Raw genomic sequence first — 11,000 nt, forward strand, 5'->3', positions numbered from 1 at the left:
TGAAGCGGTAGAATGATCCAACTATTTTTCCTGCAACCTTGGCAACGGATTTTGTGTAAGTCTTTAATTTCAAATCAGGAGGGATGGTCAGTTTCAAAAGCTTGTCAAGACAAGGTGCTTCAAGATGAGAACCATTCATTTCAGTTGGGGCCAAGTGGGCATCAGAGCGTTGGTGGTGGAAAGATAGTTTTGTCGATTAAATCATGAAGAATATTATGAGAGGATTGAAACTTATTAATGGAATGAACAAAGTTTGATTACTTCTGTGAACGATTTCTAATCTGAGTGGAATCTCTCGGGATCTGGAAGCCATATTTCATTTTTTTTTTTTTTTCTTACTTATCTTCACCCCAAACAAGGCATATCGCCACTTGGACGTAAGGGGCTACTAATTGGAACCATGCCTAAGAAAGATTAACAAGATGTTGGTTTGAACTTCCGCATATCAGTACAGTCAGGAAAGCAGGTAGCAGGAAGGGAATTCTAAATTGTAGCTATTCGTGGGATGAAGTAGAAAGCTCCAAATCTGGCATCTTTAATTTCCCTTTCTCCTTTTATATACTTAAAAATAAACATAACTTCCAAGAACAAAGTTTCTTTCCAAGAACTATCCGTCTTGGAACACAATACCATAAAGCTGCTTCCCAAGTGACTACAACATGGTTGTTTTCAAATTCAATGTTAACAAATTTTTGTTGAGCCGTCATCTTAAATAATCAATTTCTGCCTAGTTTCAACAATTGTTACCAATCATCACAATGCTGTCTCATCGTCCACCAGACAAACTCATTGAATCTTATCCTTGAGTGGCTTTTATATTTTGATAATCGGTGACCCATCTATTATATAAACTCACCTGTCTGTTTAAATGTATGTATGTATGTATATCTGCCTAAAATTTCGACAGAGACAACGGATTTTCACAAGATCAGAATCGTTTTGAAGCTCGATCCTTCAGACGACAAATATCAAAAATTGGCTAAAAACATTAATTCTTTCACTCTCAACTGGACACTTTTTTACAAGGATGAGTCGCTTTTTTTTGCCGATATTTTCGAAAGTCATCTCGTTTTTTCGATTGACTAGCCTTAATTTAAACGTTTGCCACTTCCGGTTTGGCAATGGACGCAATGGCAAAGACGTCACTTTTTTTTTTCACATTCTTTTCCTCCTTCATGGTACAGTTCGAGCCTACCTGCCTGCCTACTACCACTTTTTTTGCTCAACACACACCTCGAAACACCTGAGCAACGCTGAGCATCCAGGCTGGTTAGTACATAAAGAAAAAACATGAGTCTTCATGAGTCTTATACAGGTAGAGGATTGCATCAGGGTCAGATACTTTCTGGAGATGTAGAATGATCCAACTATTTTTGGAGCAACAGATCAGATGGTTTTGAATTTCGGAGATGAGGATTGAGAATTTGTGTAATTCAGATTATTTGGATTACCACAAGGACTCATGGCGTAATGGATAAAGTACAAAGTAAATTCTAAGTGACTCTCTTCTGGAGGTTGAAGGTTCGATCCTCAGTGCAAGCGATGCTAAAAGTACAATAGCAAATTACTTAAGACTCCTACCCGGTCATTTCTAATGGAATGAGAGCATCCTACCCACGTGGGTTAAATAAAGAGTTCCATTTGAAATGTCATACAGATTCCAAAGTTTGACAAGATACGTCTAAAGAAATTCAAACATTACATCGGCCAATGAGAATAACACTCAAGATGAGAACATTAGTTTGAATAATCCAAATAAAGAATTGGAAATTCCACAGAATCAGAAATATTAAATCAAGATATATTTTTTTGGAACAGAAAAAAATTATAACACACAGTAAATATGAGTTTATTACCATTTTTATGAAAATAGTGTCCATTGTATTTTAAATATAGAACTGACCCAAATGAGATAAATTAATAAGTACTAATAAATACTCGGAAATAATATTGTGCTACATAGTTCAATACAAATAATAAAATCACATTGTAAAAGACAATCTTTAATTTATCCGTTAGTCCTGCACCTCTTGGTAGATAATGATTGTATTTTCCTTTTTTCTTTCAAATGTTCCCTTTTTAATGTAACGTTTCACTGACTTGTCGTAGAGAAAGACTAATAACTGTGCCAAGTTTCGTGGCTCTACTGCTATGATGAGAAGGACGTCAAGGGTATTACTTATTGAATGCCCCCTCATAGTGACAAAAATAAAAAATGTATATGATTTTTATTAAGTAAACTATGGTTGCAAATTGTCAAAACAACGGAAAAGTTTGAATTTTATGCGTTGATAAAGCATTGTTTTCTGATGAGAAAATATACTATTCAAGCAACTCCTATACATACATATTACAGCCATTATATTCACCATTTTTTTTGACGTTAATAGATTCACAATTCTATTTTGCAAGTCAGCAATGGCAAATACTAGTCTGTGTCATTAAAAACAAAAAAGGTTTTTCGAAAAATAATTTAGCCATTTGGAATTTCCTTTTCTTCCTGTTCACACAAAAAAGAAATATTTCTTCTATTACTAAATATACATTCTCCTCAATACTCTTCAGACACCGAGAACAGTTTTCAGCTATTATATAAAGGACAGTTGTCGGTTTCATTTTACTTCAATCAAAGTTCTCAGAAATCGAGGTGCCCCCTTCTTGGGGCTAACACTTGATCTGTATATGAGCCAATTACCGTGGTGGACATTAAATTCACCAAATGCATGTATTTGGGCGCTAGTATCTAGGGAGAGTGTTACATCTATGCTGCCAGATATGATTGATTAGAGTATAGTCTTGGTTCGAGTTAACGAGAATATGTTTAACAAAGTCTGAGCAATAAGATGTATTCCTTTTTTTTTTGTTTCATTTAACTTCAGTCAAAGTCCTCAGAAATCAATTCCTGTGGCTAAAACTTGATCTCTATATGAGATACATAGATATTCTTTATATGAGATACATAGATATTAAGTATGTATATATATATATATTCTTTTTAAAAATGCCTAGTGCTGAAGAAATAATCATAACAAACCAACTGAAATGGACAGGACATTTCACGTGCATGTCAGACAACAGACTACCAAAAGTGAGCTCAAAGAAGGTACACAACCCCTAGGTGCATCGAAATTGCGCTATAAAGACGTGTTCAAGAGACATTTGAAAAACACAAACCAACTCAATGACTGGAGAAGAAAAGCTGAAGATCGGATAGTTTGAAGAAGTGTGGTATCAGGCGCAGCCGATGCCATTAGAGATCAAAGCATTACTGCTTGGGAAGCAAAAAGAGAGTGACTACGGGTGCCACTACCCAGATTTCCTGCCATCAGGAGTCACATCTGTGTCTAGGGTTTCAGAGCTCTGACCGGACTCACATCGCACCTTCGACACGGACACTAACCGACCTCCGTGTCATCGTCGAAATCGACGGACTGCCCGAGAGAGAGATTTATATTTTATCTCGTTGGTGTTTCATTTTTACTTCAGTCGTAGTTCTCATTCCTCTATATGAAATGCATAGATTTTTGAATATTCCATTAAAGTTCTCGTTTACATCTAAAACACTGAGTTAGTAAAGAAGTTAGGAACGTAATTTTCTTCTCCCTCAATTGACCATTCAAATATGTTATAGGATATCTTTATTGTAGTCTCTTGGTATTACTGGATTCCAGGACAAGATTTATCCACCTTCTTGTTGCTATTTAAGGTAGATATTTATTTGCTGCCCACCTCAGCAAAATGTGGCACAAGGCCGGAAAGTGGGAACCCCGCAAGCTCCCCTAAAGGAGGGGCACTCCTGCAATTTTAAAAATTGCCTGAGTAACCCCGTCGGCATTCCCCGGTCGGGGCGCCTCAGGCAGCAAGCAATAAACTTGCCCCACTGGAAAGCCTGGTGGCAAGGCCTGGGAGGGTGGACCTCCTAGGTATTACCCAGGCGGTGTACCTCAGTCCAACAGGTGCTGGGCCGGTTCCCGGCCCCTCACCTGTTGGGCTGAGTGTCAAGTGACGAATCCTTGACGTGTACTACCCTGTCTCCATGCAGCCGAGGCCACTAGGAGACATCCCATCAAAAGAGTGTTTTAATTGCTATTTGAGGTAACATCACTTGGTTGGTTGGTTGTTTTTGTTTTATGGCATATCAACCCTTTTCGGGTTATTTAATGCCGAATCCAAAGATTTTAAAGAAAAAATTTTAATAGAATATATGTGTTGTTTTCAAGTCGGTTTCTATTTAACCCATAGTTGGAACCCTAACAGGTACTACCACTCCGGGTCAGAATGGACCTGGGAGCAATGGTAATTAAAGGGTGGCTCCACACTCCCCAAAGCCCACAAGCTGGGGCCTCACCACTGTATATAGTTTAAGGTCATATCCAGGACCCCCATTGAGGGACTTTTACCCTCTGCAGGGAGGCAGTCAGTGTATTCTAATGCCCCACCGACAGGGCCAGACATCACTTGGAGAAGGTGCACCATCTATATATATATAAAAAGCAAAATGGGTGCGATTGTTTGTGTATGTCTGTGAAAGGCTTTTCAGATCAGGATTTCGCTATCAGTTAAATTCCACAAGAAGTTTTCCTATACTTCCGAGATCATAATATCTGAGATTCGCAAACGGACACCGTTTCTTTTTATTTATTTTTTTTTTTGATCGAGTTAAAAAAAAATTCCAACCATGCCATTGTCTCGAGTGTTTGTTTGTCTTTTTCGTATAATAAAGCAAAACTATTCGAATGCAAACGACAGAAAGTGGGGAGCTTACTTGGCCCCCAGCCAGGTTTAAAAGCAGCATTTGATAAAGCAGGAAGCTTACCTGGCACTTGGCCAGGTTTAAAAGCAACGTTCATTTCTGCGCATGCGTGGCGACTCCTATGATTCTTAAGTTAATTACCAACTCATTAAATTCACTATCCTCCTTGGCCTAATGGTTAGTGAGGAAGACTAATTACCCTTCGTTTTTGAGTTCGATCCCACCTCTCTCTATCTTTTCTTTAAATTTTTTTATTTCATCCTAGTGCCAATATCCTCCATCCAGGCAAAAGTTAATTGCCAACTCATTGAATTCACTATCCTCTTTGGCCTAATGGTTAATTACCCACCTCTCTCTCTATCTTTTTTTTTTATTTTAATCACGTGGAAACCATTTTTAACATCGCTTCGTCCTTGTGTCAATATCCTCCACCCTATTGTACTCCCCGCTAGTTCCTTATAAAAGCCAATGTTGGTTAGCCATACCCAGATCTTATTTGTGCTGCAAATATTATGTAATTTTGAATATTTAATTAGGGTTTACTTGTAGGGGAAAGTATCCTCATATCAGGTTGTTCTGGCATGAAGAGACCTTACAAACGCGAGGATAGTGTTTAGTAGGCATTTAAGTCTGTTGTGTATATGTATTTGTATGTCCAGTTACAAGTAAAAATCTAAAAACCAAAGAAACACAAAGTTGGTATATTATAGATCAGCGTTGCTCCGGATGAATAATATATAAAAAAAAAAAGTTTTTTTTAATTATTCATTTTTTTGGGCTCCAACTGGGCTAGGTATTGTCGGGAGAGAATTAACGATGCCCAATAGGCTGAATAAACTAAACCATATAACGACAGAATCACTTTTTCGAATGGCACAAGACTATTGCATTTATCTTAGAGAGCGTGGGCTTGAACATATGAGCAACAAGGAAATGTAATTATCGTGTACCTCCCCATTCCCTCAGAAGGAACTGGTAGTGATGTGCCAAGACGAAACGTCTCCATGGCACAGATACGCTAAGTTATGTAGAATATAAAGGCAAAATCTCATTCTAAAATTTAAAACAACTTTATAGAATCATCTTTGTTAACATGAAAATAAAAGAGGAATGAAAAAGAAGCGAGTTTTCGTAATGGAATAAGCCCATCAGTATAGAAGAAAACGAAAAAGGTATAAAGGCCTGTTTGTTATCGTTCAGTCAAGGACCCGTGGCATAGTGAATAAAGTACTTGGTAAAATTCAATTGAGTAAGTTACACTCTTCTGAAAAATGGAGGTTCAATCCTCAGTGCGGGTGACACTCAAAATATAATTGTGAATTACTTCTACCCGATCATAGCTGACGGAATGAGAACACACTATCCCTGTAAATTAAACAAGGCGAGCATACGGGAGTTCCTCTCCACAAGTGAAAAATTTACTTTTACCATGATGAATGTTTGAGCAAAAATTGTTTTAAATCCAAGGCGTGGTTATTGAGAACAGTGCAAGCAAATGAATAGATGAACAATTTGGGAGCAATTTTACCCTCTATAAAGCTCCCCGAGGAGACAACCTGAGTTATTCCAGAAAATTCGTTCTGCCAAAAATTTACTTTTACCATGACTAATGTTTATGCAAATTTATTTTTAAAAATCCAAGTTGTGATTATTGTGACAAGTACAAACAAATGAACAGATGAACGATTTGGAAGCAATTTTACCTCTATAATGCCCCCTGGATGGGGCGGGGGCAATCAGAGTAATTCCAGAAAATCCGTTCCGCCAAAAATTTACTTTTATCATGACTAATGTTTGTGCAACATCTTTAAAAAAAAAACAAGTTGTGGTTATTGAGAAAAGTGCAAATAAATGAACAGATGAATAGAGGTGAATTACTAGATCCAACCCATCCTTTGTTGGGAAACCAATAAAGAGTTCTGTTTGAAAGTCCATGCAGATTCTTGAGTTCAACAGAAAGACTCTTTAATTTGAAAGAAAGATTCTAGAATTGGACAAGATACATCTGAAGAAGGCTGAAGGTTAAATCAACCGAAACATTGTGAAAATAACACTCAATCTAAGAACAGTAATTTGAATAATCTAAATAATATGACTCATCATAACATTTTGAAAGATAGAAGATTCATAAGATTGTATATTTTTTATGGCTATTAGCGTGGTTACGTGGTTGAGCACAAGAAACTTTAGGCACCATATACCTACATATTGATCTGGTAATGACGTCACACTGTCATGTTCACCGGCCTTCTCTCTCGGTAGCCTCGATATTACCTCCTTAGTTTTATCTTTCATTCTCTTACATTCTGGTAAGTGTAATTCAGATTTTAACAGTTTAGGCCAATAGTTGGCAGCACTAATGCAATGCTTTGAAATGCGGCTACTCCAGTATATATTTATACTATACTATAAGCGCCTCCTCCAAGGTGTTGGGAAGTAAAAGAAAAAAAGAGGCAAAATGCAACAAAGGAAATAGGGTTTATCAGTAGACAATAGATAGGAAGTCCATGTGGTGTTAAATGAATGTCCCATTAGTAGGGAAGGGAAAATTGTTGATTTCTGAAGAAAGGATGAATGTCCTGTTTGTAAGAAAAGGAAAAATATTCATTTATGAAAAATGTATGCCGTACATCAGTGTTGAAGTCAGGGCTGTATAGGTTTTTTTTTGGGTTTTTTTTAGTTTGTTCAAGCTGGGGATTGGAAATTCTACCAAGTGCCAAACACTAACCCGTTCTACTCAAATATTCTAACCAAGAGTTCTTTTTAAGATTCTGACTATCCCTTCAAGTGCGCTTATTTAAATCACTCTTGCACTTGGTTCACCGGATATATTTGTCAGGTAATTTTTTTTAATTCTTTTGTCATGAGACCAGTTGCACCTATAATTACTGGAATGATAGAAATCTTCCCAAGATTCCAGTTTCTTTTCATGTCTTACATAAGACCTTGGTATTTTGCTATCTTTTCCTCTCAGCTTTGTATAACCCGGCAACACTAACTTCTACTAAGGTTGCTTCTTTCTCCTTATTGTCTCTTATTACTATATCAGGTTTAATAGCTCCGTTTTCAAGGTATGTAGTTGTAGGAATTGCATATTCACAGTGGATAGTGTACAACTTATTTCCAACTGTTCTTCTTGGTATACTTGTGAAAAGGGTGTCTTGGTTCTATTTCAGAACAAAAAGTTGTTATATATATATATATATATATATATATATATATATATATATATATATATATATATATATATACACACACATCTTCTATCATTATATGTAATCAGTTTTTTAAAATAGTCAACCATATAGGAACCTATTCGTGACCACACACACACACACATACACACACACACAGACGTACGAATAGGTTCCTATATGGTTGACTATTTTAAAAAACTGATTACATATAATGATAAAAGATGTATCGAGGATCAGGAATGGGTATGTTTGATCTGGCAGAACGGTGGTTCATGAAAATTGTGGGGTCTGCATTCGCCCCTGTACTCCATGGAAATATGGCACAAACTTTAATAAAGACTTTTCATATCTATTTGCGTGAGTATATTTTGATAATTATGTTTCAGTTTGAAGAAATATGGTATAATAAAATTATTGGGTGTTCGTTCGCGCCTGACCTCCATAGAATGTAAATATGTCACAAAGTTTAACAAGGTTTTTTAAAAGGGGTGAGGGTCCACAATAACACCTTAACTTTAATCCTGATTCACGGCAGCTTTTATTTCTTTTTTTGAGTTGAATCATATTGTGTCGAATAAATTCACCTCATAAATTCACGTTCTTATTAAAGTGAAAGCCAAAAAAAAAAATTGGAACTTTAGACAATTCTCAACACAAATTTTGCATAACTCTGTTTTTTTCCTTCTCCACTTGCACGTGGCACTCTTTCGAAAATAGATAAATAATAAAAAATAAGAACGTTACTTGTTATCGTGTCAAAAGAAGGAAAAAAATCCTGCTCACGTGATTACGTGTCTTTTTAAAAACATTTACATAATCTTTTTATTTTTATTTATATAGCTGTTTAAGCTTTTTTTTGTCAGTATACTAGAAGGAATTCATTTGATTACAACCCTTTCTGCGTGTTTTTTACATTACAATAGTACAACCCTGAATCTGATGGTGCAATACTACACTGTTCAATACTGTAAAACTGAAACGAAGCTGTTCTGCTTGAAAACCGCCATTTTCTTCTTATTCATATTTATATCGATTCTTCGCTTTAAAAAACTAAAGTAATTACGTGTTTAATTTTTAATATCCCATTTTGCTGTTTCGGATTATTTTACTAAAGTAAGTAAAGCTTCATTATTTTTCAAAACTGTTTTTGTTTCTTTGTTTTTCGATATTTCGTCAATATTATTTAGTAAGTGTGTTTAGCAGAAAAGCCAGCAAACGACTACCCGAAAAAATAAATATACAAGAAATAAATGTTACCATAGTCAATAAAAGTTCAGTTCATGTTTTTTTTGTTTTGAAATAGTTTTTAATGCTCTTGACTTGAAATAATTTCAGCGAACCAAAATTAAAACGAAATTTGAGGCGATAACTACTTAAATTAATTTTTATATAAACTACACATGCCATAATCGAATATTCCTCAAACACAAAATAACGGAAAGCATTAAAATGTTTATAAATATTCCTTACGTTGACGGAAGTCTCTTAAATTGTTAGCACACAAAGCTCCGTTGCCCCTCCTTCAAATTGAAAACGAGGCTCTCCATTTCAAAGTCGCTACCATTTTGATTTTTTTTAAACCGGTTCGTGAATTAAAAAAAAATTTTTTTTTTTTTTTACAAACTACTGTAAAATACAAACCAATTAACTTTTCTACCATAAAAGTAACTTTTTTTTTACTATGGTAACATTTATTTCTTGTATATTTATATTATTATATATATAACATTTTCTCTTTGTTGGTCACTCTTGGCTACGAATGGAAACAAAGTTGATATAAAAAAATATATTTTCACAAAACTTATCCTTACTTTCATCATATTTTGCTTTGGGTAAAATTTTGGAGTATCAAAACCTATCTCTTTACAACCCTCCCCTTTCATAACCTATCATACTTTCATCAATCACAGTCCATTTTCTGTAGGCTGTTTTTGAACCCAGTCAACGAAGGGTACTTCTGCTAGTATATATATATATATATATATATATATATATATATATATATATATATATATATACATATATATATGTATATATATGTATATATATATATATATATATATATATATATATATATATATATAAACGAATTAAACAAGTTAAATTTAAAACAAAACAAAAACAAAAAAAAAACAATAATATAACATTTTATTTACTTAGGTTGTTCACTCTTCTTCATGGCCGCATACATAGTGTTTTCTGAAAATACTGCAGCAAAAATTTCTAACGCCGTTTGGTTCTGGCCAAGCTGTTCCAGTCTTTTAGCCATGGAAATCCACTCATTACTCAGAGGCATCGCTTCAGACGATATTAATTGATGGATAATATTCTTGCCAGTTTTTTTACCTAAAATAAAAATGAATAAAAATGAATATATATATATATATATATTTAAATACCAAAAAAAACAAGAAATGGGCAGGTGAAATTAAAATTTTCCCTAAGGCCTTATCGTCTGACCCTCTAAGAGGAAACGTCAGAATGATAGATTAAAAACTAAGAAAACGAATGAGGGAAGAGGGGAATTTAGGTTACAGTTGGAAGAACAGTGGAAAAAAAAAAAAAAAAAAATCTCACTGTTCAGGTGGTTTTAAATCAATGAATATCTCCAACTGATGTCTAAGAATCTTTTGTCTACACAGGCTAGGTCGAGAGTTGTTAATAACTAACGCCTCAATGATATTGAGATGATAGTTCGACCTAGCACTGTATAAAACAGAAAACCACCCATCGGAATATTGATCGGCACACCTATTTATACTCAACAGGTGATCGCCAATGGCAGACTCATGAGCCTGGGAGTGCCCGGATGCTCTCGAAACCTGGTGTAGTCGAATATCCCGAGGGATATGTTGGGATATTCTCATTTCTAATCTTTGGGACGTTTTGCCAACGTAGTCAGCTCCACACTGACAAACGAATTTATAAACAACAGAGTTCTTTTGAATGGTTGGCAAAACATCTTTACGAAAATAAGAGAAAAAGGTTCGAGTTGTGTAAACTACTCTAAGCATAGTAGCTGGAAAACATCGTTGAGTAGCAGAAGAAAT

At 35.2% G+C, this 11,000-nt stretch overlaps 1 protein-coding gene across 2 annotated transcripts in view; it reads right to left on the reverse strand.

Annotated features, from left to right (window-relative positions):
• Window positions 1-10,081: 10,081 nt before the first annotated feature.
• LOC145255764 (clathrin heavy chain linker domain-containing protein 1-like) overlaps window positions 10,082-11,000 on the reverse strand; it is a 76,920-nt gene continuing 76,001 nt past the window's right edge. For both annotated transcript variants that reach the window (XM_080114425.1, XM_080114426.1), the window contains exon 9: window positions 10,082-10,296. In XM_080114425.1, coding sequence (XP_079970551.1) covers window positions 10,103-10,296 — 194 coding nt within the window. In that variant the 3' untranslated portion in view covers window positions 10,082-10,102. The remainder of the gene's footprint in view (window positions 10,297-11,000) is intronic.

The sequence above is a fragment of the Euprymna scolopes genome, chromosome 31 (genome assembly GCF_053919585.1).
Source record: "Euprymna scolopes isolate OS-2025 chromosome 31, ASM5391958v1, whole genome shotgun sequence".
Taxonomy (NCBI): Eukaryota; Metazoa; Mollusca; class Cephalopoda; order Sepiida; family Sepiolidae; genus Euprymna; species Euprymna scolopes.